At 34.1% G+C, this 27,431-nt stretch overlaps 1 protein-coding gene across 2 annotated transcripts; it reads left to right on the top strand.

The window, feature by feature from the left end:
* Nucleotides 1-4,903: 4,903 nt before the first annotated feature.
* Nucleotides 4,904-26,291, top strand: LOC128998341 (ras-like GTP-binding protein Rho1). 2 transcript variants are annotated; one of them, XM_054424443.1, is made up of 5 exons: nucleotides 4,904-5,024; nucleotides 18,611-18,768; nucleotides 22,421-22,621; nucleotides 23,072-23,254; nucleotides 25,159-26,291. In XM_054424443.1, exons 2-5 carry the CDS (start codon nucleotides 18,613-18,615, stop codon nucleotides 25,195-25,197), a joined length of 579 nt encoding a protein of 192 aa, XP_054280418.1. In that variant the 5' UTR covers nucleotides 4,904-5,024; nucleotides 18,611-18,612; the 3' UTR covers nucleotides 25,198-26,291. The 2 variants fall into 2 exon arrangements, with proteins under 2 accessions (XP_054280418.1, XP_054280419.1); XM_054424444.1 differs by lacking the exon at nucleotides 4,904-5,024 and adding an exon at nucleotides 5,170-5,307.
* The last annotated feature ends 1,140 nt before the right edge of the window (nucleotides 26,292-27,431 follow it).

The following is a 27,431-nucleotide window of genomic DNA, read 5'->3' as shown; positions in this document are numbered from 1 at the left end:
AAAATACGAAAAAAATACCTAGAACCTATTTAAAACCAAATAAATGTGTGTAACATGTTGCCCCCGTCCCAAAAAATATTAAAACACATAATAATAAACTACAAATCCAGTAGCTACGAAGTAAAAGGCCAGGGACATGAAAACGTACGTTTTTAAATTTTCACTCAAATACATATCAATAAATATATTTAAAATCTATTTTATATATCTCAAGTGTGTATTAATGTCAATTTTATATAATATTTAAAATATATTATATATATAAAATATGTTTTTGAATCTATTAAATATTAAAAAAATATGTTCCAATAATATATTTTAGTGAATAATATTTAAATAAAAAATGTATTTAATATCTCTTCCAAACATCCAATGAGGCCTAAACATAAAAACATAAAATAATGAAGATTTAGTATGAAAAACACAATTATCAGTTGAGTAAATTGATGAAATAGTTCATAAAAACAAATTTTGAAAAAATTACTGGATAAAATTTTTTGGCCCGGGTGGGTCTCGAACCTGGGTCCTTCGACTTGTGAGCCTCTTACCTTACCTCTGAGCTACTTGTGACTGTTGCTAACAATTGTTTTCAAATGGTGAAAGAGCGGCCGTCAGTTGCAATGGTTGCAATACTTGAAAATTTTTTGATACTACAGTATATTATGATTCTGTTAATCTGTTTTTCCGTAATTCGTTTCTTAAACGGTCACCAGTCGCTAGCACCCTTTTCTAGCCAATCATTAGATATTTCTATGATCACATTCATTGTCACATATTGCAATTTAAAAAATAAAACCCATCAACACTTTTTTTTCGTTTGACCCAAATGTAGCTGCCGAACATGTATACTGCCTCTTAACCATATGCGTAATTTTTTCTTTACGTGCATGATGAGTGACACCATTCAGAGTACGTATTATTATTAACTTAATTTTAACGCTTTCATAATAGCAATTATCATATAAAAAATGCATGTATAAATTGATAGACACTATAAAAAAACAAAAAGATGCAAATTATTTATTTGCTAATTATAAAAGATTATATGCTATAGCCTATATTCTACAAATATATTATCATTTTATTAATAAAAATAAATGACGTTTTTCAAAATATATTTATAAATACTTTAAATATATAATATAGTTTCAAAAATATTTTATATATATATTTAAAATATTCTCAACACATATTTTTTTTAAATATTTAATAGGAAAAATATACATATAAAATATTTATATTATAGATTCTATACTTATTTGATCAATATATATTATGAATCTATTTTATACCTTTCAAAACTTATATTTAATTTATATTTTGCATTGCTTTTTGGTAATATTTTAAATGTATATTTGAATATATCAAACTGTTATTAAAGATATATTATTTATATATTTTATTCGAGGTTTATCAAATACAACTTTAAATATATAAAATATTTATAAAATACATATTTGTGCTACTAGGGAGGGAGTTTCGCTGGCAAACACGTTGGTAATTGGGGACTCACTTTTGAGATTTTCAGGGGTAAAATTAGCTGACGAAGGGGCTTTGATTGACGTAAATCCAGGGTCAAAAATTAGACCCATAAAAGACCCACTTTATGGGACTTTTATTAAAGACCCATAAAAGAGAAACTCGTGAATTATGTTACTTGTCAACCGAAATGCATTTATTTTCATGTTCGTACAAATAACCTGATGTATGGCTACAACGGTGGTCCAGGTTATAATGGTGGCTCGGGCAAGCGTGAGGCCTTGCATGAAATGGCAGATCTCTTAAGTACAATCAGCTAGGCAGAATTTCCCACTATCAAAACTTATTGTAAGAAGTGTCCTGTGTCGTAGAGACATAGACAACTCATCACTTGCTTATTTCAATGATCGGCTTTACCTCATGTGTAACAACTTTGGAGTAGTCTTTGCTGATGGAAACAAAACAATTCTCAGATACCATCTGTCTCGGGGTGGGAGGCATTTAAATAGATTGGGTGTAAGAATAATGTGAAATTTAATATTTAATTGGGTTTCAAAGGATAGGCTTAGGGAAGTAGGATGTGAAGTAATTGATGCAGAAATAAAGGCGTCAAGCCAACTCAATGTAAGTCTGGTGAACCCCAGCAATCATGTGTAAACACTGGGTCAGTGTCTCAGGGGTAGTCTGTTTTGGGAAACGGGGAAAAAGTCCCGTTGATGGCTTCAGGATAGGACATGTAAATATAAGATCCCTAAATACAGGTTTTCCTGAGTTCAGTTCTGTTTTCAGGATTTTGACTTTGACATGCTTGGGGTGCCGGAGACTTGGCTTAACCCAGAAGTTTACTCAGACTGTTTTAGATTACCGAGATATACATTTCTGAGGAGTGATGGGAGGTCTGACTCCTCTGTATCTGGCCAAGGAGGAAGTGTTGCAGTCTATGTGAGATCTGATGTTGACAATCGTATGGACTATATGCATGAAAGTTTATATTGGCAACAAAAACTGTGTGTTTGCTTTATATATAGATGCGCCATATAGTTACCTGAAATCTGTTTTATACTCAATTTTTATTGACACTCTCCCAATAGTGGACTCTATAATATTATTAGGGGACTTGAACATAAATCTATTCGGAGAAAAAAGAGTGATGGCAGGTTCTTAAGTAATCTTTTGGAATCCCTGAGCTTATCGCAGTTAGTAATGGAGCCAAGTAGAGTCACAGAAATGTCATCGTCACTTTATTGACCATATCATCACTGAAAATAGTAAGGATACAAACATTAAGGTGGGATTGATTGACACTTCCCTAATTTTAACTAGCTTTGGTAAAAACTAACTGACCACTAACTGGTTTATTGTGACTTTCCGTGTAGCAGACAAAAACGGAATGCAGAATATATTTCATATCGAGACTTCACAAAGTTTGACATGCCTCACTTTATTTCATTAGCTTCAAAAACCAACTGGGTAGCGATAGCCAAGATTGATGGTTTAGAGGAAATCTGTAGCAAACTTACATCCTCAATACTGTAATTCAGATTTATGATGACTGTGCGCCCGTAGTTAGAAAAAAGTCACAAAACGGAAAGCTGCGTGGAGGAATTACGAAACAAAATTTCTTACAAAAATAAAAGATAAATAAAAGAAGGAGCATTTACATGCCAATTCCCCTGAGTCTAGGCAGCAGTACTGTGGGGCTAGAAACAGGTTGAATGGTGCCATCAGGTGAGCAAAGCAGAACCATTTCAGTAATAGTCATTTTTTATAAATTTATTTTGTATACAGGGTGATCAACTCAAGGAGGCCACCATTTTCTTGGGATATCGGAAACGGTAAGAATTAGAGAAAACTTAAATGGAGGACATTCCTTTATTTTTTGTGGCAGTTAAAAAAAATCATTTTAGTTTTTCGAACTTCAGCCGCCATTTTCCAAAATGGTGGCCAACTTTGGAATATCTTATGGAACACCCTGAAATTTCTTATGGAAATTTATATTTCATCATGTTTTCGGATGGAACACGCAATTTAAATTTTGACATTTTTCGATAAACCCACTCGTTTAGGAGTTACAGCCTATGGAAAAATGACTTCCGGTGTACATCTTACATCATGTATTTCGAATTTGAATTTCGAAAAACTAAAATCATATTTTTAACTGCCACAAAAAAAAGGAATGTCCCCCATTTAAAGTTTCGTCTAATTCCTACCGTTTCCGATATCTCGATGGTGGCCTCCTTGAGTTGATCACCCTGTATATATAAAGGTTTAAAGGTGTAAGGTGAGATAAACTTGAATGAGTTTGCGAAACAGCATGATCGGACCATAGGAACGGGGTTTTACGGGGGCTTTTCTGGGGTAAAAATTGTTTTTCTCATTTTTGACCCTCAAAACACCAAATTTCCCGATTTCTCTCCAAACATTTTTAAACAACTCTAAAAACAAATAATTTAGTATATCAAAATGTTTTTGTACAATTATTGGTAACCGTGAAAATTAAAAAAATAATTGTAAATTAAAAATTCCCATATTATTCTTACAGAGAATATTGTAAAATGTTGTTGTTTGCTTGTTTATGGGTAGATTTTTATCAAACTTGGCAAATTTATTTATTGTATACTAAGCTATTACTATTTTACTAAAAATCAACTATAATAGTTTCTTTTGTAGCAGCCATCCCAGGTACTCGTTAAACCTAATGTTATTTAAATAGATTCAACTAGAGCCGACCCGTGGTTGAAAACTCGACCAAAAAGTATGTATTGTGCAAACTTCTCTATTTTCATCCCACGCTGTAAATGAAACATGTGATTGGAATTTCTTCAATTGTTTTGATTTTCTGTTTACATATATATTATAGTTTATTTCGTCATCAACATGGCAACCCAAGGCTCGTGTTAATTTTAAACAAATTTGAAATTAATTTTTCGTGCTTTTTGAATCTATTTGAATTTATAAAGGGATTCTGCACATCTATAGGAAAACATATTTCATTTGGTACCAACCGCGTGTAATTTGGTCCAGTAGTATGGCCAAGCTAGCTGTCGTAAGTTGGGTTTTTTAATAAGATTGAAAATCAATTTAGACAAACGGAAATTCACTTAGTCGGCAGGTTTGCTGCTGCGGGGGTATCATTTTTGATTAAAGTTATAACATTTTAAATGTATAAAACACTGACGAAGTGTTTTAAGGTAGAGTTTTTATGTAATCATTATTATACCTTTGGGCCACAGCACCTATATCTATATAAAAAAAAACATGAATGAAAAACCATTTTAATAGTAATTTTTAAATATATAGTTAAAATATTCTTAAAATATATAAGGAAGAAATATAATTAGGAATGAAAATATTTTATATAATATGATATTCTATGTTGTACTTTTTATTGATACTCTTTTCACGTAAGGTGTGGTCTTTATTGGCTAAACCAGAGCGTGGCTTTGGCTTTCAGGCTGTTTTGTTCATCACATTATTTATATAGTAGTGGCCATCTTCATTTAATGTTGGATGTGAAGAACCCAAGTTTTAGCTGAATTCTTTTGGTTTGTGTTCGTTATATCAGTTTTAGAGTTAAGGTGTATAGTTTTTAAGATTTCATATTTTATAATGTACAGTCAGTTAAAGGTCACCTCCGCTAAGTTTAAGTATTTCGCCCTTCTTTTGGTGTAATTTGGCTTTGGTTGATTGCAAAGTCAACGCACTCCCTTTTTTGTTGGCCAAGTGTTAATTTAGTATATACGTCCTATTTATTGTCATTAAAACTATACCTAAACTGTTTAGGTATTATCTTGATGAAGGATTAGTCATAGGCTACGTAAATTGGAGGTAAGATCATAAACTGTAATGATATTTAGGGGAGTGAAAATCTTATTAGGCCTAGGCTATTAGGCTAAGATCCTATTCCTTAAAGATAGACAAACATGGGCCATATAAAATAGCTCTCCAGCATATAACTGTTAAATTCCAGAATTTGAACTGCAATTTAAGTTTGAATGACTAACTTATTGTATATGTCGGAATAAGGTAGCCTAGGCCTATCGGTACTGCACATTTACCTGAATTTCTGTGGTCCGGCCAAATTATTTAGGTTTTGCTAATTTGAGGTCTAGGTAACTATGAATGATTCCCCTGAATCTGACTTGTCTTTTTTAATGTAATGTAATAACTCCGTTTTTCAAGGCTTAGGCCTTTACCTTTACCTACCTTTATACCTTTATACCTTTATACCATGTATCCATCGATGACCAGTAGTGACTGGATAGATTTCGTCAAAGAAAAAACATTTTAAACATTTTAGTTTTAGTACTTTTTAATTTATGTGGTTAACATGGCTGTAGATTACGAGGCCCATTCACCATTTTCCTCTGTGAAATATTCCTTCATGGAGTACAGGGGCCGCGCCTTGAGTAGTTCCTCCACTCTCTTTTTAAAACTCTTAAGAGGGAGTGACTTTATGTCTTGGTGCAGGTGGTTATAGAGTCTGATGCCAAGGACCGGATAACAGTCTTTTTGTTTACTGAGCCTGCAGAAAGGAACGTTTAGGTCTTCTCCTTTTCTCGTATTGTAACGATGTAGCTGGTTTCTGCAGCTGAGGTTATCTATATTTTCCTTGATCTGCACCAGACAGCTATAGATGAATTGGCTGTATATAGTCATTACTCCTAAGGCTCGGAAAAGTGGCCTACAGTGTTCATGTCTTTCGCTGGATGTTATGGCTCTTATGGCAGCCTTTTGAACTATCAGAATGTTCTTGGTCTCTGAAGCGTGTCCCCAGACAATGACACCATAGCTCATCAAGCTGTGGAAGAGGCCATAATAGGCCAGCTTTAAATATGTATCTGTGACCAGATTTTTTAATTTTCTTAAGAGGAAAACAGTTCTGTAAAGCCTGCTTTCCAACTCATTTATATGTTTGTCCCATGTCAACCTACTATCCAGCCAAAAACCTAGTAGTTTGACAGGTTGTTGTTGGAGAGTTTGGGGTTTTAAACTGCATATAAGTTCTTGGGTTTTATCATTGTTTATTTTGAGTTTGTTTGATGAAAACCAGGCTTTTGCCTCGTCCAGAATTTCAGCTGCTTTGAGTTTTAGTTGGTCCAATTGACTATTGCTCGTGATGAGGGTGGTGTCATCCGCAAAGAACAGGGTTCTCCCGTCAGTCCCCAGGTCGTTGATAAAAATCAGGAAGAGAACAGGCCCCAGGATAGAACCCTGGGGGACCCCTAAGCTGACATTCAGGTCACTGGAGAGAGCTCCCCTTATAGATACCACTTGCTTTCTGTCTCTCAAATAGTCATGAAAAGTTTTTAATGCAACATTCTTTATCCCGTATCTTTCCATTTTCCTCAGCAGGACGTCGTGTGAGATACAGTCGAACGCCTTGCTGAGGTCACATAGGGTTAGGTTTGTCAGGTATTTATTGTCAAAAGCATCATTTATTTTTGATGTTAGATTTAGCAACGCAGTGGTTGTGGATCTGCCCTTTCGAAACCCATGTTGGTCATTTGTGAAAAGATTCGAGCCTTCAAAAAACTCAACCAGTTGGTCCTTGACTATGCATTCCATAATCTTAGCGTACATTGGTATCAGGGAGATAGGCCTATAATTAGATAGTTCTTCCGGGTCACCTTTCTTAAATACGGGGACTGTACGGCTTATTTTTAGAAAACTTGGAAAAGATCCCTCTCTAAGACACATATTGATCACTGTAGCTAGAGGTTTGGACATACAGTGGATGGTAATCTTTAGAATATTCACATTTATTCCATATATGTCAGGGCTGTTCGAGTTTGAGAAATTCTTAACAATAGACTCAATTTGACTTGGGGTTACGAGTTTCCAGTTTTCTAATCTGTTCATGGGGTTTAGAGGGATATTGTCAGCTGGATCAACATTGCAATTGGTGAAATGTGAAGCGATGTCAGTAACACTGTTAATGAAAAAGGTATTGAATGTATCTGGGCTATTGTTGTTTTTGCAAATTGTATTGATCTTTCTGCTTGAGTTTATAAGGTCCCAAGCCGCTTTGTTCGGGTTGTGGGAATTTGTGATATAGTTTGAGTTTGATTCCTTTTTGGCTTTAGTTACTTTACTCCTGTAGTCTTTTTTGGCACATAGATAGAGATGATAATAGCGCTCCTTAACAGTATGATTTGTTGCAGATTTACAAATGTCATTTAGGAATAAAACTCTATTTCTCAGATTGGCCAGGTCAGATGTGTACCAGCTTTTGTTAACTCTAGTCTTGGGAATTTTCTTTGAATTATGGTTCGGGGGCTTTTTTGGCACTACAGGGAAGACCTTGTCAAACACATCCTTAAAAGCTAAGAAAACACCTTCAAATGCATTAGTTGGTAACTTATCGCTAATAATTCTATCCCAATCTATGTTAGATAATTCCTCATTGAGGATATCAAAGTTGGATTCGTCAATAGGCCTCTTATAGAAACTATAATGATTATACCACAGTGGATGAGATGTATGATTGTCACTTACCAATGGAGTCTTCATTTTCATGATAATGGCATTATGATCGGATATTAAAGGATCTACGATGTTTACCTCGAATTCAGATGGCAGCAAATCGGTCACAATGGTGTCCAGGCAGTTTTCTCCACGTGTAGGTTTTCTGTTCGCTACGAAAAGACCATAAGAAAGCATTAGATTTATAAAATTTAATGTGGTTTGACAGTTTTCATTCAGATGGAGGTTGAAATCACCTGTGAGCAGTATTTTCTTGGTTTGTTTAGAAAGATATGCCAAGCAGCTATCCAGTTGAGTGAAGAAAGTCTCCACTGAGCCGCTAGGTGACCTGTAGGCAGCTACCACAATCCAGTTTAATTTAATCAGATTGATTCCTGTTAATTCGATGTCTAATTCTTTACAGTAACTATTGAGATCCAAGGCCTTAGCTTCGAATAAGGTATTTGAACTATTTACATAAATGGCTACACCTCCGTGGATGTGCTTCTCTCTCGACCAGGAGCCTATTAAATTAAGATACTCTATTTTGGCATAGTGTACTATTTCATTTTTATCCAACCAGTGTTCACATAAACAAACAATGTCAGGCAGTGAGTTATCTATAAAACAGCTTAGCTGATTTAACTTAGTTCTTAGGCATTGTACATTCAGACTTAGCATAGAAATGTTCATAGAGCTATCATTTGTTGATTGAGGTACAGTAGGCCTATTTATTATGTTTATATCTAACGGAGAGTTGTTTAGGCTTAGGCTTACCTGGTCCGAGGTTAGGTTAGGTGTTAGTTTGGGTTTTGGTTTTTCTCCCTCCAGAATAAAAAACGCTTAATTACAACGTTTTTAGGCCAGAAAGATCCGTTCATCATGTCATCCTTGAGTTGGAAGTCCGTCCCCACTTTAAAGCTTGCGTTTAACCCTTTGGTTTGTAATTTTTCAACAATGAAGTTCTTGTTGTTTGGAAAAGTCTTCATAAGATAATCCTTTATATTGTCTTCAGTAGTTTCAGATTTAAGTCGACTAAGGTGAAACCACGCTCTTTTTACTCCAACTAGGTCATCACCGCCGGAGCCGATCGTAACAAGCGGTTTTCTAGATGAAGGCCTAGATTGAGAAACTCTTCTTTGTTGGCTTGTGAAGGTATTTTCTTTCGATAGTACGTTTCTCGAAGAATTTTTCTTGTTTCTTTTTGATAAAACTTCACTGTACAGTAGATTTCCTTCAGAAGATTTCAGTTTTGATGTTTCGTCAAGTATAACATCCGATGTTAGGGTTAAGTCACAACTTTGTGAGCTTAGAAGACTAGTAGCAGAAGGGATTGATGATTTGTTGGTTCTCTTCTTCTTCCTCGTGCCTAGTGATTCTTCTACTTGAGCGATGTCGTCTGCTGATTTTTCCTTGGCTTTGTCCATGTCATGGCCGTTTGACTTCGTCATATCATTCTCTATGGTCATGTTCTTAGGGTTTACACCCGCGTCCGTTTCTCCGTCTGGAGTGGATTCAATTTCTGTGGTCAGATTGCAGTTGCCGTCGTATTGGACGTTGTCGTCTGCTCGAGAAATATTTTGATTTAGAACTTCCGGTAGCGTTGTCAAAATTGAGGTTAGGCGAGATTCCATTTTAATGTTATGTTGAGATAATGATTCCATTTTTGTAATTAATTGGATATGGTCTTGGTTAAGGTCCTTTACTATTTTCAATAGTTTACCTACTGTTTCATGGAGAGTCATGCAATCGTCGGTGCTACATACGTATGTCCTCATGGTTTCCATTCGTCTAAGGCACTTTTCACAAGTCCACTGAATAAATTCATGTAGCCTGTTTATGTCACTAAAAACACTTTTTGATACTTTCACACATTTTATATGGAACCACCTCCTGCAGAATCCGTCACAAAATAATCCATCTTGGTCTTCTTTCACTGTTATATTGCACACAGCACAGTCAGAGTTCTCGTCGTCTACCGCCATGTTAACCGGAAGGTTAACCTACCTACCTTTACCTAGGTCCTCTTCCTCATAATCATTGCAACCAGGGAATCGTCATTCTGCTATCAAGGCCTACTTACTTAAATAGTTAATATAATTTACTTGGTAATGATTAAACTCAGTTGAAATTAGGTCATTTAAACATCTATTTACTCTGCAGACCCGAGTGTTGTGACAGGGTGGTGTGGTGTAGGCTGTCTTTGTTACATAGCCTACCTGCCGTGTATATAACATGACTAGCCCATTAAATGCATGTACAAATTGTGAAATGTTTACATTGAAACGTGTTTGTTGTTCAGGTTATTTTTTTGGATGCCCGATTCACCTAAAACATTCAAAAAACACTTTAAAACAGTTCCTATGCCTGTTACCAACACTACAAATTTCTTAAATAACTTAGGCTAACTTTTTTTGTCGGTGAAGCTTCCTATTGTTACTAAAATTTTCAAATATAGGCCTAGGCCTATCAGCAATAGCCTTAGAACCCCAAATCACTAGGGGATCAGTGGAAATTCGGGGTTTTTGGGGGGGGGGGGGGCAGTTAAAACGTTGTGACAAAAGGTTAATTTGACAAGAAGACAGATACGGTAATTTTTACACGTAGGGGAAATGGGATATTTTCTCAATAGGGTAATTGGGATAAATTCCCTAAATTGGGATCTATTTATTTCAGGTTAAAATCCCTAGGCAAATGGTAGTCAGTACAGTTCGGCCAAAACTTCTGTGCACCCGGACGGGTCGTTACTAGCCGAAATAAAAAATATGGGTACCGGTTATTGGCAGTGCTGAAGGTAGGGGTGAGTGAGTGGTAAGTCACAAATGTTTTCACAAAAGTACCCCCGTCAACCCCCTTGCCGTCACCCAACCAGATCGTGCGCACAGAAAATTTGGCCGAACTATAAGTACCAACCTATATTTTTGTTATTGTGTTGGTTTGTTGGCGCTTCGCTAAGTTTATTGGTCACTGCTGATGGCTGATGAGTGGAAAAGAGGCAGGGAGACAAAGAGTAATGATCTTAACTTTAGCAGTGACGCTTGTCCGCCGTGACGCCTAGAATGGCCACCAGCGTAATACGCTAGTATGGGCCAAAATATTTTTAACGGTGAAAAAACCGCTTATAATCAACTCTGATATGAACAATATATATACCATTTGAAAGATCACATTCTGAACTTTGATTTTATTAGGCCTATATAAACAAACTCTGTAGCAGGTATATAACAATGTCACGATAATTAGAAATCAAATGAATTTTTGGCGCGGCACTACTTTAGCAGCTGACACTTGGGAACTGTCAAAACAGGACTTGATTATCCTGCTCGGGTAATTTTCGTCTTGGAATGTTGCGAGTGGTACCACTGGATAGCCATTGATTTTATCTTCATTAAGTGGTATTGATATATAGAACAAAATATTGATTGCACAACAGGTTGCTAGTACAGAAAATATGAATTACATACAGTGAAAGTTATTATTACTAGTCATATAATATGTCATTTTGAAGAGGAAGAAATGTAGCTTGTGATAGTGGCAGCCCTTCGCTCAGGGTTATTTCCGTTTTCTCTCACTAAGACGACGAAAGTGCGTCACTAATGTCAAGGTCTCATACACAAAGTGCCTTTTGCCATTGCAAGTTGTTGCCGGCGAGTTTTCCCTCTTGTTTTATCCGCAATTTATTCGATAATAAATTTGTTATTATTTTGTATTGTAAGAGAAATGTGTGTGTATATAACCAGTAATCTTCATGCATTTTATTATGCATGAATATTTACTGAATAGTGTGAAATTGTGTTTATAAAAGTTTGTATTTTTCTTGCGGCATATTTTGCGGTTTTCCGTTTATTTCCTATATTATTATGCCCCTAACACGTAAAAATAAAAATTTTTACGCAACGTGTTATACATTTTTATGTAGGTAATTGAATACATTACAAGATGATTATGTTGGTTTGTAGTAAAAACATTTGGTACAAAAGTTTTATACTTAAATACTGTGAATTTTTTCACAGATCGCTAAAATACAAAAACATTTTAACCGCAGTAAATTGTATGTCAGGAAGATATTCTCTTTTTGAGATCTGTTAGCTTATTGCTGGATGGGGATTTTAGTGCTAAATACAATATGTAACCTGAAGTGTGTTATTGTGTTAAAATAGGTATTGTATTTTCAGGTTTTGGACATAATTATGTTAATGTTACAGTCATATTTAACGGGTCTTATGGCTTTTCCGATGCTCAGTAACGTCTAAAACTTCATTTTATACACTTTTTACCCAATTTCACAATTCCGGAAGAACCCTCCCTATGTTTAGGTTGTGTTGGGCGTTCCAAATATTAACCGTTATGCAAACCTCTCTAGGCATTTAAAATCCTTACTGAGACCTCTTGTTATGTCTTAATGAGAGGCAGTGGTCCCCTATCAGAAATCAGAATCTTTATTGTCGTAATTTGCAAAATACATGCATATTACATAGTCAACAATAAGGTTACAAGTTCAACCAAGAAAATAAAACTAGATAAAACATAAATATATAGTCAAAACATTTGTCCGGGCAGTCACAATAAATCAAAAATAAAAATCGAGCTATGCAAAGCATTGAGCCTATCAGAAACAATGACAGTAAAAGGTCAAAATGTTCAAAAAGATCATGGTCATGCTCAACATGCAAATAAATATAGACTTTCAGGCATTGAGGAAATTATGTATATCTCTCAAGATATATCATGGACTAAAGACATCTTTCATTCATTCCACACCTACATTCATAATTCTAAAAATGTAGTTAATTAGCCTATGGCCAAGAAGGATTTAGGCCTACTCACATGTTCTTAGGTATTGATAGTTTATTAGGCATATGTAAATGTTTAAGTAAGATTTGTTGTAGGCCTAACTGATATTTCCATACCAAGATGTTACTCCCTCTGCATTTCCTCTTTTCTGATTGCCATCAGAAATGTGGGATTTTGTGGCTAACAGTGGGACTATTACAATTAAAAATTTAATAGACTAATTTTAGGAGGGTGCTAATAAAAAAAAAAAAAAAAATATAGGCCTATATCTAACCTAATTCGCTCTTTTCTTATAGGGATTCATGAAAAGTGTACCTACCTATTAATTTATTAATTTTTAATGTTTTCTAATTTAAAACATTTTAAGTTAGCATTCCTCCATTTTTATAGGCTGTGTTAAACAAACTTTAAAAATTAAGGGTTTATTACTATATGTGCTCAACTGTTTAAGTTTTTTGTTTTTACTGATTTGATTTGCTTATTTGACTGGGTTTTTCCTACAGTTAATGTAAACCCTCAACACACTGGGCACACATAAGATAATGACTTACAATACCCCTGCTGAAGCAAACCTGCTGACTAAGTTAATTTTCATTTTTTCCGATTGGATTTTTACTCAAATATTGCCTTTAACATGCCAGATCTATTGTATATAACAATAAGTATACAGTGGAGTCCCGATAATCCGAACTTCGGTAATCCGAAAGTCCGCTTAATCCGAAACCAAAAAATAAATTTTAAAATTTTTTTTTTATTTTTTAAAAATTTTTTGAAATTTTTTTTATTTTTTTTTAACTTTTGAAATTTTTTTGAAAACTTTTGAAATTTGTTTGAAAACTTTTGAAATTTTTTTGAAAACTTTTGAAATTTTTTTGAAATTATTTAGGAATTTTTTAAAAATTTTAGTTTATTAAACTTTTTACACAGTTAGCTGTACCTCGTCAAAGTATTCTGTAGCGGCCGGGCAAGATAGACTTTTTTGTTGAGTATTTTAGTAAATATTTCACAATGTTTGTTATTAACATTTTTTATTTTCGTCCAGGGTTCCAATCCCCCCAAATCACAAATGGATTTTATAAAGTGATAATGCTGCAGCCACTAGGTCTAAGTAATCTAAAAAAACAATCCCAAAAAATTTCAAAAAATAAAAAAAAATTTCAAAAATTTCAAAAAAGTAAAAAAAAATTTCAAGAATTTTAAAAAATTAAAAAAAAAACAAAAAAAAACGTTTAATCCGAAATATTCGGTAATCCGAAATGGGCCCGGTCCCAACCATTTCGGACTAACGGGACTCTACTGTAGTTTTAATGGGACTTTGCTGACACAAGAATGGTAGGTAAGTTAAGTTAATGTGTGCTTTTAGTAAAATTACCGTAATGAAATTATTTAAGTTTATAGCTTAGTATGAAATAAACATATTCGCCAAATTTTATCAAAATATATATATCCTTAATCAACCAAACTAGGCCTACAAATGTTTTTGGAATTTTCCGTGAAATAAATCGTACATCCATGCTTTAATAATACAAAATTGTGTGTTTCAAATCAAATCAAATCAAATCAATTTATTGTTGTAGACATTTCACAATGCTTTAACAATCGTCATAAAATACATAAATTAATACAGCAAATGAATAATTAGATGTAATAAATCAATATAATAAGTTCTAGTATAAAAAAAAAAAATATATATATATATATATAAATACAGGCACAATTAAATAGAAATATTTTGACATGTAAAAAAATCCTCCACTGTATATGGGCATTTTTGTATTAAATATGTCTTCAATTTTGATTTGTAAGTGTTCAAGGACAACTCCCGAGACTCCACTGATAAGTTATTAAACAATTTAGCTGCCATGTACCGGTATTGAATGTTTGTTTGACTCTTTGAGTATTTACAGAGCACTGTTTGCAAGTTGTTTTTAAATCTGGTTTCATAATTGTCTATTTGAATTTTCTGAGAACATTTCTAAATGATTTTTTACATACAACAGAACTTGAAAAATATATATTGCAGGCAAAGTTAAAATTTTGAAATGTTTAAATATAGGTTTACAGTGAGTTCCAGAGCGTACACCACTTACAAGCCTTATCGCTCTTTTTTGCAATTTAAATAACTTTTTGGTATATGTTTGGAAACCCCACACCAATATTCCGTAACTCAATAAACTATGTATCTGTGCATAATACACTGTTATCAAAACATCTTGTGTTACACAACCTTTTAATCTTCTTAAGCAGTATACACCTTTCGACATTTTGGTTGAGGTTATGTCAATGTGATCCTTCCAATCTAGTTTTGCGTTTAGATTAATTCCAAGAAATTTTAAAGGTTTTACCTCATTTAATAGAGGCTGCCTATTTGAGAAACAAATTTCTAAATCTTGCAATTTATTTAGATTTAGGCATAATCTATTTGCATTACACCACTGATAAATCAGATCCGTAGCATTTTGCAGGATGTGATTCATTTGATCTCTAGATTCAGAACAAACATTCAAGCCTAGGTCATCAGCGTAAAGAAAACTATTAATGTTTTCACCTATCAAATTGTATGGCAGATCATTGATATAGATATTAAATAGCAGTGGCCCTAAAGAAGATCCCTGAGGAACACCAACGTCTATATTTTTTCCAAGAGATAACTCATTTTTAAAACTAACAAATTGTTCTCTATTTTTTAAATACGAATTGACAAGTTTAATTGAATTTTCTTGAAAACCATAAAATTTTAATTTGTGTATTAATATGTTGTGATTAACAGTATCAAATGCTTTTGACATGTCAAAAGAGCGAAAGCAAACCAATCTTTTGTTCTCTATATTTTTAACCACATCTATAACTAAGCTAACAACAGCATCATTTGTGCTCTTCCCAGAGCAAAACCCAAACTGCCTATCAGTAAACATGTTATTACTTTCAAAGTATTCATACACCTGGTTATACATTAGTAATTCAAACAACTTTGATATGGTTGGTACAATTGATATTGGTCTGAAGCTTTCATAACTATCATTATTTTTCTTGGGAACTGGAACCACTTTAATTTTTTTAAGTACTGTTGTGTATACACCCTTTTCTATCATCCTATTAAATATTGTGGTCAATACTTCACAAATACTAAAAGAAGCGTGTTTAAGAATAATTGAATTCAATCCATAGATATCCAAACATTTACTTGTACGTAAGTTATTAATAGTTTTAAAAACTTCTTCAACCGACACAAATCTAAACTCAAAAATGTGCTGTCTCATATCTACTTTTCCAAGAAAAGTTTAGTTAAGCTCTATAGTTTGGCTCTAATGGAAATTGGGCATTTCCATGTTTTAAGGGTAAAAATTTGATAACCCGCATGACTGGGATCGGTATTTTGGAAGACCGAGAATTTTGGACAAATTACTTTAATCTCTCAATAGTCTACTCTTTCATACAAAATTTCATCAAAATCAGACAAAAAATAACTCAATTTATTGATTTCAAGGACACATAATTATTTATAGGCTATAGGTTTTATATCTTGATTTTTATAAATTTAATCATCTTGAAATCTTGGTGACTCACAATTTGCAAAAAATAACGGCCTATATAAGTTCAAGGTTTTATATTTAGCCTTGGTAACTAACCTTTCATCGGAGACAGCACAGAGTTTTCCTCCAGGCGCTAATCAAATCAAAATTTGTATTCCTTCACAGTACAAGTTGTTATACAACGAATAGCGTCAAATAAATATAAAGATGAGTTATGCCTTGCTTATCGCTAAAATAATTATTATCTTAACAAAACAAATGTTAAGCTTAAGAAGACTAATTAAACAAAATACAATCATCCTTCTAAATTACAATTTAGCCTATGACATATCTCTTAAATTCCAAAGTCCATTCAAAGAATACAAAGATAATGAAAGGAGACAATTCTTCAGTCTTTTTTTTTTAAATATCAAAACTATTTTCCTTTATTATAATTTTAGGTAGGGCCTAAATTAAATAAGAATTTTATGCCAATTAAACTATATTTCTTCTCAAAAAACTTTAAGGTAGGCCTAAACCTTCCAATTACCAAACGCCTCAAATAATAAGCATCTACTTCAATTTATCAATACCAACTGAAGAGTAATACATTTGTTGACAATTCATCTGTTCGCAGACAAATGGGTTTGTATATCGTCATTGGTTACTAGATTCAGTGAGCCTTGATTGGTCAGACTGTCCACAGTTTTGGCGAATTCCTTCAAATTGTTGTTTGTTTCCTTAAGAAAACGGTCGACTTCCTTAGGCTGGTATGATTAGCCCCTCCACATTCCTACTGTATAACCATGACTTCATTTGATCTTTGTTATTTTTTTTATCTTTGTTAATCTTGTATGAGATATAATTTAAAGATTGAATGAAGATAAAACGAGCTTCAACATGTTTTAAAGCCTTCTAAGCACCGGCGGGATTGCCGTTCGGTATTAGGCGGCAATAATTCGGTATTGGGAAGTTGCCGTTCGGTATTAATAGACAAATAGGATAATTTCATTTTTGATGTTAGCCTCCGGATTACGTTGAATATAAATTGGTTTAAATACCTGCTTCTAGTAATCCAATAGTCGCAATTTCTGTCATGCAACTAGTTTCGACTTCATACAGAAGTCATCCTTAGGCGTCCAGTGGATGTCAAAATAATCACTTCAGCAGAAGGTCGTCAATTCACACGCACACGAACACGAACATAGTCACATAAAAAAGGTACATTTACAACGATAACAATACTAATTAATGGTAACTTGAGGATGATGCGTCACGACCAGGTGAATGTTGCGTCTAGACTCTGCACGCTAGGGAGCCTAAACTCACTAATTTTTATGAAGAAGATATAGGCCTATAAATCCCAAAATTGGTCTCCCAAACTCACCGAGATTATCTCTTAGGCTGGCGCCTAAGTCTACTAGACTCCCAAACCAGAAATATTTAGGCGTGAGATTATCTCTGCCTAACTAATTCCAAGCTCCCAAACCCATTTTCTAGGCGGCAGCCTGAATATTGGAAATATCCGGTTCTTAGGCACGGACTAGCACTAATACCAAGCACCAGAACTGTCTCTTGCATATCTTCTTAACGAGGGAAAATAACCAACTTTACATTATTGGATTGTTTCCTTTTGTAGTTTGAAATATATTTATTTTAACAATGCAATTAAACTCAAATTAAAGAAGATAGGGGGACCTTTAAATATTCTTTTACTTAAATTACACTTAGGCTTACTGTAATTTTTGAATATTCACAAGTATATTTACTTTGTTATTAATTGCTTTAATACACTAGACACTAGTGTTATATAAATATGTTAGAAACCAGTTTTGGCAGGCAAGTTTTGAGTATAAAAGTTAATATTTTAAGAACCTATTACATAGTTTCCAACTACCTATCACAGAGAAGTAAGATACAGAGAATACAAGCTTATGGGACAACCGTGCGCTTTTAGCTCAAGTATGGTGGAGCGGGAAATGTACTTGTACCGAGCAAGGAAGAGCCCGAACGGCAATGGCCAAATAGCATTTTTGTACAACAGTTTAAGCGCACAGGGTCTTGCTCCAGCTCGCTCGCTGTAGTTTGTGATGGCGAGGGGGGAAAGAAAAGTGGAAGGGGACGAAAGAAAAGCGGAAGGGGACGACGAATAGAATTTTCTCTAGACACCAGCGACTCGTGCTAGACACCACTTAAGTGTACCTTTGAATTTATCCTTTATATCTTACTTCTCTGTGTACCTACCAACTCTTAAAATAATTAAGTTTGGCTGGGAAGTCTATTTTTGAGCATAATGTATTAGTTGTTTTACTAAAATTCAAATTTTTCTCTCTTAAAGAATGTTTTTCTTCTTGTTTTAGAAATGGCTGCTATTCGTAAGAAGCTGGTCATAGTGGGCGATGGTGCTTGTGGTAAAACTTGCCTTCTCATTGTCTTCAGCAAAGACCAGTTCCCTGAAGTCTATGTTCCTACTGTTTTTGAGAACTATGTAGCAGATATTGAAGTTGATGGAAAACAGGTAAAGTGTTAAGTAAATTTAGCGATGTTCTAAGTAATTTTCAGTGTCTTAACAAATTATAATAGATAGGCTACTGTAAGTCTAACCATCAGAAATCTTTAAATTGTATAGTGTATGTACAAGGTTATATATAGTACATTGTTGGTTGTTAATTAATATTAATTTAGGGTCAGGATTTAAATTAGTAATGTTGCAGAAAATATATAAGCCTACTGTAATAGCAAATACTGAAGATGAAACTGTGAAAAATGAATCCTTAAATCAGTAAATATATTTTAAAGGAAAGTTTAATTCATATAAATGTATGTAATTTAATAGAAAATGTATGTTTTACATATGTGTGTATTCATTTGCTTGTTTAGCATTTATGAGATAGGCTATCCTACTTATGTCAGTTAATAGTGCTCAATTTTACCCTATTTGTGAATGTGTAACTTACTCATTGCATTATTTCCGTAAGTCAACTCTAGCTTTGGGTTTCTTGTTTTTTGACCAGATTGTTAGATATTTTTGGTCTCCTTTTATATAGGTTTTCAAACCACTTTCATATCCTACAGAAAGAAAACTTTCTATGAGGTTACAAATAATCATTTAAAACCAGCAATTTCTTTAAGAAGGATGTTTAGTAACACGCTTATCTAGAACAGTTTGTTCTTTGGACTGGACAAGCGGGGTTATGCATTAAGTTTAAACTTTGTATTGCTTATCAAGGTGAAAAATGTGTAGTGGATATGGGGCAAAGAATAATCAAACAAAATCAAATATGATAAATCATACCAAATTTCTAAAACTACTGTTATGTTAAAGAAGCTCAAAATTTCAAATAGCCAGTTCTTGCTTTTTAATAACAGTTTTTTATATTAAATTGGCAAATATGATGACCGAAAGTAAAAAATAGAATTGAAGGACCAATAATTAATTAAAATGCTTGCACTAATAGAACTTGAAGTTCACTATGTTTTCTCCTATAGAGTCTGTCAAGTAAAACTGTTGAACAATATTTGGAGTGATGTTAAAAAAATAACGACTCAGGTTAGAAAATCAATTTGAGGATTTATCGTTAAAGTATAATATACTTAAACACCCCTTCAACTGGATGAGGTCTTTATTTTACAAGCCCTGCAAATCACTGAAAATGGAGTAGGGCTTCTTTGTATAGAAATAAGAATATTGCATTTGATGAATAATAAAATATTTTATTGTGACAGTTTCTATTCATTAGTTGGTATATTGCCATGTGCATTGGCCTTTGTCATTGACCCTTTGGCAGAGGGCATAGACTGGGTCTACAATGATGATATATTGCCAGCAATTAAAAATAATAAATGTATCTTGAGAGAATTACTTGTTAACAGTGCCATTTCACAAAGCATAAGGACATAAATAATTTTCATGACTTTGATTTCTGAGAAATACACATGACTAAGTTGCACTGTGAACTTCATGTAGTCTAAGATTGTATGAAGTAAATAGCGAAGAATATTATTAGTATGTTGTCATGGCACGTGTTGGAGATGAGTGGGTAAAACAAATCAGTTCAAAGTCAGTAGAATTTTAGAAATGTGCAGAAGGGGCAACTCTATAATGGCTATTTAACTGTTTAGTAGATAACATAACGAAAGAGTTTACATGAATCATTGCATTGAAAGTTTGTATTGTATCAAGCTTAATTTCCTTTGGCTTGGAAGTTATTGACTTTTATTACCTACAATACACCATTGCTAGACAGCCAACTAAATTATATGCTATGTCTTCAACACACTACTGGTTGTTTCGACTAGTGATGGTTCAAAACCAAATCTCAAAACCACCATCGAATTTGAGATTCGATAGATGAGTTTTAACATTCTAAAATTGAACTAGCAAATTATATTTCTGAACTGCAACAAATATATGCAATTAATTAGCTACTAATATATATAAAGATGTGTGTGCAAAACTATTTCATATCGGTATTTATTGAACACAAATAAATATAACCTGTTTAATGTTTGAATTGGTCTCATACTATATTATTAGTATCAAGATTTTAATTTATTTTAGCGTTTTTTGTTTACAAGGTACCAAAATCTAAAAGTATGTTCCGTTTTGAAATAAAAGAATAACGAGTATAGATACAGCAAAGCATTTTCCGGCATAACTCCTGTGATTTTCGAGGCATTAGTCATAGCATGGTACAAGTTTTTGTATACTATCCTTGTAGAATGTTGCCACCTGTGTAGTCAACCATGAGGTAAAATGTTCTTTCAGCTCTTTATCACTGTTTAACCGCTGACCGCCAAGGAAAGACATCAGATGCAGAAACAATTAAAAATCGCTCAGAGCGAGGTCAGGGTTGTCAAACACGTCACAGCCAAATCCCTGAAGAATTATCTTCGTCACATTTCCCGTGTGTGGTTAGGCATTGTCGTAAATGAAAACCACTCCTTACGTGAGCATTCCTCGGCGCTTATTCTGTATTGCGTGGCGTAGTTTTCTGAGCGTCTCGTAATAAACATCTTTATTGATTGTTTGGTCTCGTGGCAAGCAAAATGTATTTCTTTCCCAGGAAACTGTGCACATGACCTTTCGAGGTGTCAAGGTTTACTTTAGTTTTACTTTTGTCGGGGACATAGACCCTCCATTCCATTGATTGGCGTTTGGTTTCAGGTTTATCACAAGCAACCCTAGTTTCGTCATAGCGAGTCAAGAAATCAAGTGCACAGCCCATTCGGCGGTTTAGCGCAGTTCAGAAAGAATTTTAGGCACCCAACGTGCGCCAAGTTTCTGAAAATCCAATTTTTTCAGTTACAATCTTGTAAATTACTGTTTGTGAAACTTGAGGAAAATTCACGTGCAAGAGCACTAATCTTAAACTTACTGTTTTCTTCAAAATTCCCATCATCTGCATGAATCAGTTCATTGTTCACAAGAGATTGACGTCCACTTTGTTCCTCATCATGGACGGTATCTTCTTATTTGTCAAACCTATCTTCCTACTATTGAATCACTTATTACATGGTCTCCATAAACCTCACAGATTTGTCAAATTGCTTTAACGTTTTTGCATTAAGAAAAAGAATCACTGATCGATTTTCACAATCGGCGGGATTCTCAATTAACACAGCCATTACAAACAAGCACTATGAAGTGCACGACAACAAAAGCGACCTCAAAAAAGCGTCATTTCCTTCCGGTTGCCCTAGAGTAACTACCGTGCATGCGCTGAACTGTGATGGCTACCGCGAAGAATAGTTGAAACAGAACTTAATTTCCAGACGTACCTCGTATAAACAATTTTTTTTAAATTTTTTGTTTTTTAGCTTTAAAATGTAATGGTCTAATATTCACGTTATTGTGTCAAGGCCTGGAGTCCAATTTCTTTGAGTGTTCATTGCATAATAAACATGTTATCATTGTAAAACCTTAACGAGGCAAATTAAAAAGTTTTAGGGTCAGGTTTTGAGATTAAAAATTTGTATTTTGACCATCACTAGTTTAGACGACATTGCATATTGATAGATTGGATCAAATTTAACTAACGCTATTGAATTGTGTTAGGCAGCTATGAGAGGACCAGGTGGTTTACTGAAATGTCTGCTATTGAATCAAATAGATGTTGGGTTTGATTTTGGTTGGCACACTGTTTTACAGTGTTTTGCTGGTTTTCCAGGTTGAGCTAGCTCTTTGGGATACTGCGGGCCAGGAGGACTATGATAGACTCCGTCCATTGTCGTACCCCGATACTGATGTCATCCTCATGTGCTTCTCTATTGATTCTCCTGACTCCCTGGAGAACATACCGGAAAAATGGACTCCTGAAGTCAAACACTTCTGTCCCAATGTTCCCATCATACTGGTTGGTAACAAAAAGGTATGTTGGCAATTCTGGAAGCAAAGATAGTGAGTTGAGTGTTCAGAAAATCAATATTACGTCATGAAGTAGGTATTAGATGTTAACTATATCGTATATTCACCAGAGAACTATGCCATTGGGCTTAACTCGTCCCTACAGTGATAATGGAATTTGTCTTTCACATTGTAATTGATTTATTGCTTTCACTGAGGCATATGTGAGCATCTTTTATCATTACAAATTCTAGTATCATATTGTACTAATACTACATAGATGAGGGCCCACACCTCTACCATGTGTTTGTAAATATGTAACTTTTAGTGAAAAGTACCTTCCTTACTCACATTAAAAATTCTTTTTTGAAAGAGTTTATTAATAATATCCAATGCCCTCATCAAAAATCATCATCTTAAGTTTTTCTAAGTCATCAACAAATCCTAAATTTTTACTGTGAGTTTTGGCTTTTAGGACCTGAGAAATGATCCGAATACAATAAAAGAGTTAGGAAAAATGAAGCAGGAGCCTGTAAAGCCGGAAGAGGGGCGCGCCATGGCAGAGAAGATAAATGCCTTTGCTTACTTGGAGTGCTCAGCCAAAAGCAAGGAAGGTGTACGTGAAGTTTTTGAAACTGCCACTAGAGCTGCTCTCCAGGTAATAAAGTGGTGGAGTTATCATAGATTCACATACTAGGACACTTAGGCTCTAGTCTGTAACCGTTTTACACATTACTCCAGGCTAGCTTAGAGGGTCATGGTTTTTTAAAATAGCTTTATGTCATGTGGTGATTGGTGGTATTTGAACCTGGGACCGAAGCCCTGCATTCTAGCACTAGAGCACTTCACTCTCCAGGAGCTATACAAGGTGAAAGAGTCAAGTGTGGTAGCTTGATAATAGAGTTGAAACCTCAACAACTTCCTAGAAACATTACTTACCAACTAAAATTTGCTTGACATGTTTACACACAGGACTAAACACGCTGCAATAATGTATTATTTTACAGATCAGCGACGCAGGCCCTATAAAACACCATAGCTAGTTTGTTAGCACAGATGCAATGACATTGTCACATTAATATACAGTGACATATTTGCGTCACTGTCTTATATTTATGGAGCAGCTCACCTTTTTGAAAGAGCTGAACTCTTAGCAGCATCATTTTTTTTTCTTTTTGGATCTATAATAGACAATTGAAAAGGGTTAAATCACCTGTTGTCCTCCAATTGATCATTTTATCCTTTACAGGTAAATCATTTCAGGCGTATCAATGTTTTGTGGCCTGTGTATTTATTTACTTATTTATATATTTGCCAACGGATCTACACCAATTTTACAGTTTGATTATAATTGCTCATTATGACTAAATAGCCTATAGATAATGAGAGGAATATCAAAAGTAACAATAATAAAAATACAGTACATGCAAATACTGGACAATGAAAGAACTAAGAGTAACGAGAAATAAATACATAGTTTGATTAGTAATGAAAATATGTTTACAATAAATGGCACATGGAACAACCTAGAAAACAATAAATAATAAAGAAAACAATGACTATGATAAATATATTGTCAAAACAAAAAATAACTTTAATAACAATAGCAATGATAAATATTTGAAGTGAATAGCTATTGTAAATTATTACTAATCTTAATCGTCTTTTGTACATCGTTTCATGAATTATGCTGTAATTTCAACACCATTTCGAGTCATCTTCGGATTAAGCAAAGCAAATATAAATTGTCATTACAGACGGCATTATCACTACAGGATAAGTAGGCCTGAATATGATTATCATAAAATAAGACGACACTATCAAAAATTCCAAGAAAACTTATTTTGAATGTACTTTGCTTTGCTTAAAGTGTAGCAAATTCCATAATTTGATTCCGTATTTTTGTGTGTATGTCTGTTGGTAACGCATTAATGTCCTTATTCCTCAGTGTTTCGTGGAAAAGACAATAGCACCTTTGATAATGAAAATTTCAACCGGAATAAAGTGTGCAGTGGTGAGGTTGAGGTAGTATTTTAACTACTTTTAACCAGTGTGGAAACTAACTTACAATTATAACTTACAGTTAGCCTTAGGGCTTTGCCTCATAGATCTATAGAGCAATTCTTTTTATCATTGGATGTAAAATATGGACTAACACAATCTTGAGACATTTAATTGCGAAGCATTCGTTTTGGCTTGAAACGGTCAGATATTGTATTTGCGAAGGTTTATATGTATTTCCATACAGTAATAGTTTTGCCGGCATATCTGGAAAATGCACACTAAATATGCAAACCAACTCCTCTGAATATTAGAAGGTTTAAACTTACTACAAGATTCCCGTACGTAGAACGGGCACACAGCTAGTTTTTAACTAATGTACTTATTTGTTTTGGTGGTTGTCTGTAACCAGCATGTCATATACATACTGTTATCATATCCAAGCTTTCTTTTAGTTATATTTTTCAGCCTGCCCCCTCACAACTTATATTTTCACTTTGATCCTCTTCTATAAATTCAACTCTTTTAACAATTTGCTTATTAGTATTTTATGTTTTCCAGGTGAAGAAGAAGAAGAAAGGACGATGTCGACTGCTGTAAACTAATCAACGTGTCACTTCTGTGGCAGGCTAGGGCTCCTCAACTGTTTTATTTTATCCCGAGTCAACACAGTTTAAGTGACTCAAAATGACTTTTCTATTAGATGTTGTAATTATGCCAAATTTCTAATTGTTGATTTTCTGTTTGTGAATATCACGTTAACTCAAGACGGAACGATCTGTGACATTCTATCGGCTAATGAGAACAAAACACCGGGGACCTGATTGTTTAAAACTATATTTTTATATAATCACCATGTCTTTAGGTTGTAACCACATTTCTCAGTTAGGTTTTATTTATGTTGCGAGTCACTCAGTAACGCTACCTTAATCAATTTGAGTGCTTCCTCTGATCGTTCCGTCACTCGACTGCCTGTCGAAATTGAATCTTTTCTAGTTATGTTCAGCATAAATTTTATGTTTCCGTATAAGCTATACATATATACCAGTAGTCAAGTAGAGTTTATTTATTTTTGTTTATTCTCGATCAAATTTATAATGAATGTTTTGAAAATATATCGAAAGTTTGCTGATGGTAAGAAATCACGGCCTGTTACCTGGATATTTGCCTTATTTTTATGAGATTGAGTTTTGTAATAATTACTTTAGCAGTTTTATATTTTTGGCAATAGTCTTTGTACTTATTACCCACAAGTCGCTGTACTGTTACCACTAAACCTGGTCCGCTCTACTGCTCATCTTTTAGATCCAAAGATCTTTCTGTGGCTCATAGCACAAAATATTAATCTCTTCACTTATGTGGGCTCAGCATATTCGTTAGTTAGTTATGTTAAGTCTTGGCTTTTGAGAACTTGTTTAAGATATTAATCATTTATCCTTTCAGAATGTAATGCCAAACTTACTTACACTACACGTAGGCACACCCACATGAATACATATTGTATGTATAGTATGCATATTGCATATTTAATCGTACTTTATGCTAGTGGGTGTGTGTATGTGTTACAGCGTATGAATGTGAGTGTGTGTATGCATGTGTGTATAGGGCTAATTTTAGAGTTATTATTACTATGAATTCAATTTATTACTATTGTAAACAGTCAATTTTTGAAATAAACTGATATTGCTTATTAATGTTGTATTATTTTATTTTGTATGATCCTAAATTAAAATTTAAATGATTTGGATTTTTCGACGATCTTGTGCAAGCTGTCCTTATCAAACTGTAAACCCTAATTCAATGTTTCCTTTGCCATTTTGTAAATATGTTTTTCAAATAAGCAATTTTCTCTATAGTATGTAGGTTTTAAATGTTTTGTGTATTTAATAAATCTTTCAATGATGTAAAAATGCAAGACCTAGACCCGAGACCGATTTAATTTTTCATTTTGATGACCCTAGAGGCCAAAAACAGTTTTTCGTTGAGATTTCGTAGAGATTTATACGTCCGTGAACTTCATAACTCAAGTAATTTTGTTCCGATTTTGATTAAATTTAGCTTGAAGGAGTAGGGCTGGATAAACTTGAATGAGTTCACAAACCAGCAAGATCGGACCATGGAAGCTGGGTATTATGGGGTTTTTCAACAATTGTTTTTTTTTTCAAATTTGTACCATTACAACATGAAAACGCCCAATTTTTATTACAGCCATCTTGCAGAGCTTAGCAAATTATTTTGTTCAATAAAGCAATTTCGTAATTTTAAACGTTACAGAGAAAATTTTAAAAAAACTGTACATTCATGATTCCCATGTTAAAAATATAAAAAAAACCTAACTACGTTTTTATGGTACTGCATTCTTTCTTCCGATACCAATACTGCATATTTTCTTTTGATACCAATAAAGTATCTCTTGATTGGATATTCGTGTGATACCACTGGTATCGCAACGTCCCCCTAGTCATAGAGTAGATGATCTCCTGTCTCCTCGGACTGCTCACATTTCCTACATGCAGAGTCTCCATTGTACAGGTGCACCAAAAAACCGATCTTTTTCTGACGTACACTGTTCAGGGACAGGTGGTTTGGGGAGTGTGGGGGTAGTCTCGTTGGAAAGCCTACACACTGCCATTATCTGTAGTCATTGAAGAATGATCGGCTGAGCTACGTGTGTTTGTCATCAAGCCGTTTATAAAATGTAATGATACAGTCATTGCAACTCAGCGGCAGTTCCGTGCACCCTTTCAAATAGGTCGACATGGAGAGGTTCCGTCGCGATTATCTGTATGGATAGTAAAAACATTTAAACGGATTAATTCAAATTGATTTGTAGG

The sequence above is a fragment of the Macrosteles quadrilineatus genome, unplaced genomic scaffold (genome assembly GCF_028750875.1).
Source record: "Macrosteles quadrilineatus isolate MER2022 unplaced genomic scaffold, UCM_ALF_1.0 Scaffold_7__1_contigs__length_78375512, whole genome shotgun sequence".
Lineage (NCBI taxonomy): Eukaryota > Metazoa > Arthropoda > Insecta > Hemiptera > Cicadellidae > Macrosteles > Macrosteles quadrilineatus.
This window is presented reverse-complemented; position numbering and strand designations above follow the sequence as displayed.

Excerpts from the sequence above, each read along its gene's own strand:
- LOC128998341 (XM_054424443.1), top strand. The coding sequence starts at position 18,613 with ATGGCTGCTATTCGTAAGAAGCTGGTCATAGTGGGCGATGGTGCTTGT. Across the intron at positions 18,769-22,420 it reads TTGAAGTTGATGGAAAACAG|GTTGAGCTAGCTCTTTGGGA; the intron begins GTAAAGTGTTAA and ends CTGGTTTTCCAG. Across the intron at positions 23,255-25,158 it reads CCACTAGAGCTGCTCTCCAG|GTGAAGAAGAAGAAGAAAGG; the intron begins GTAATAAAGTGG and ends TATGTTTTCCAG.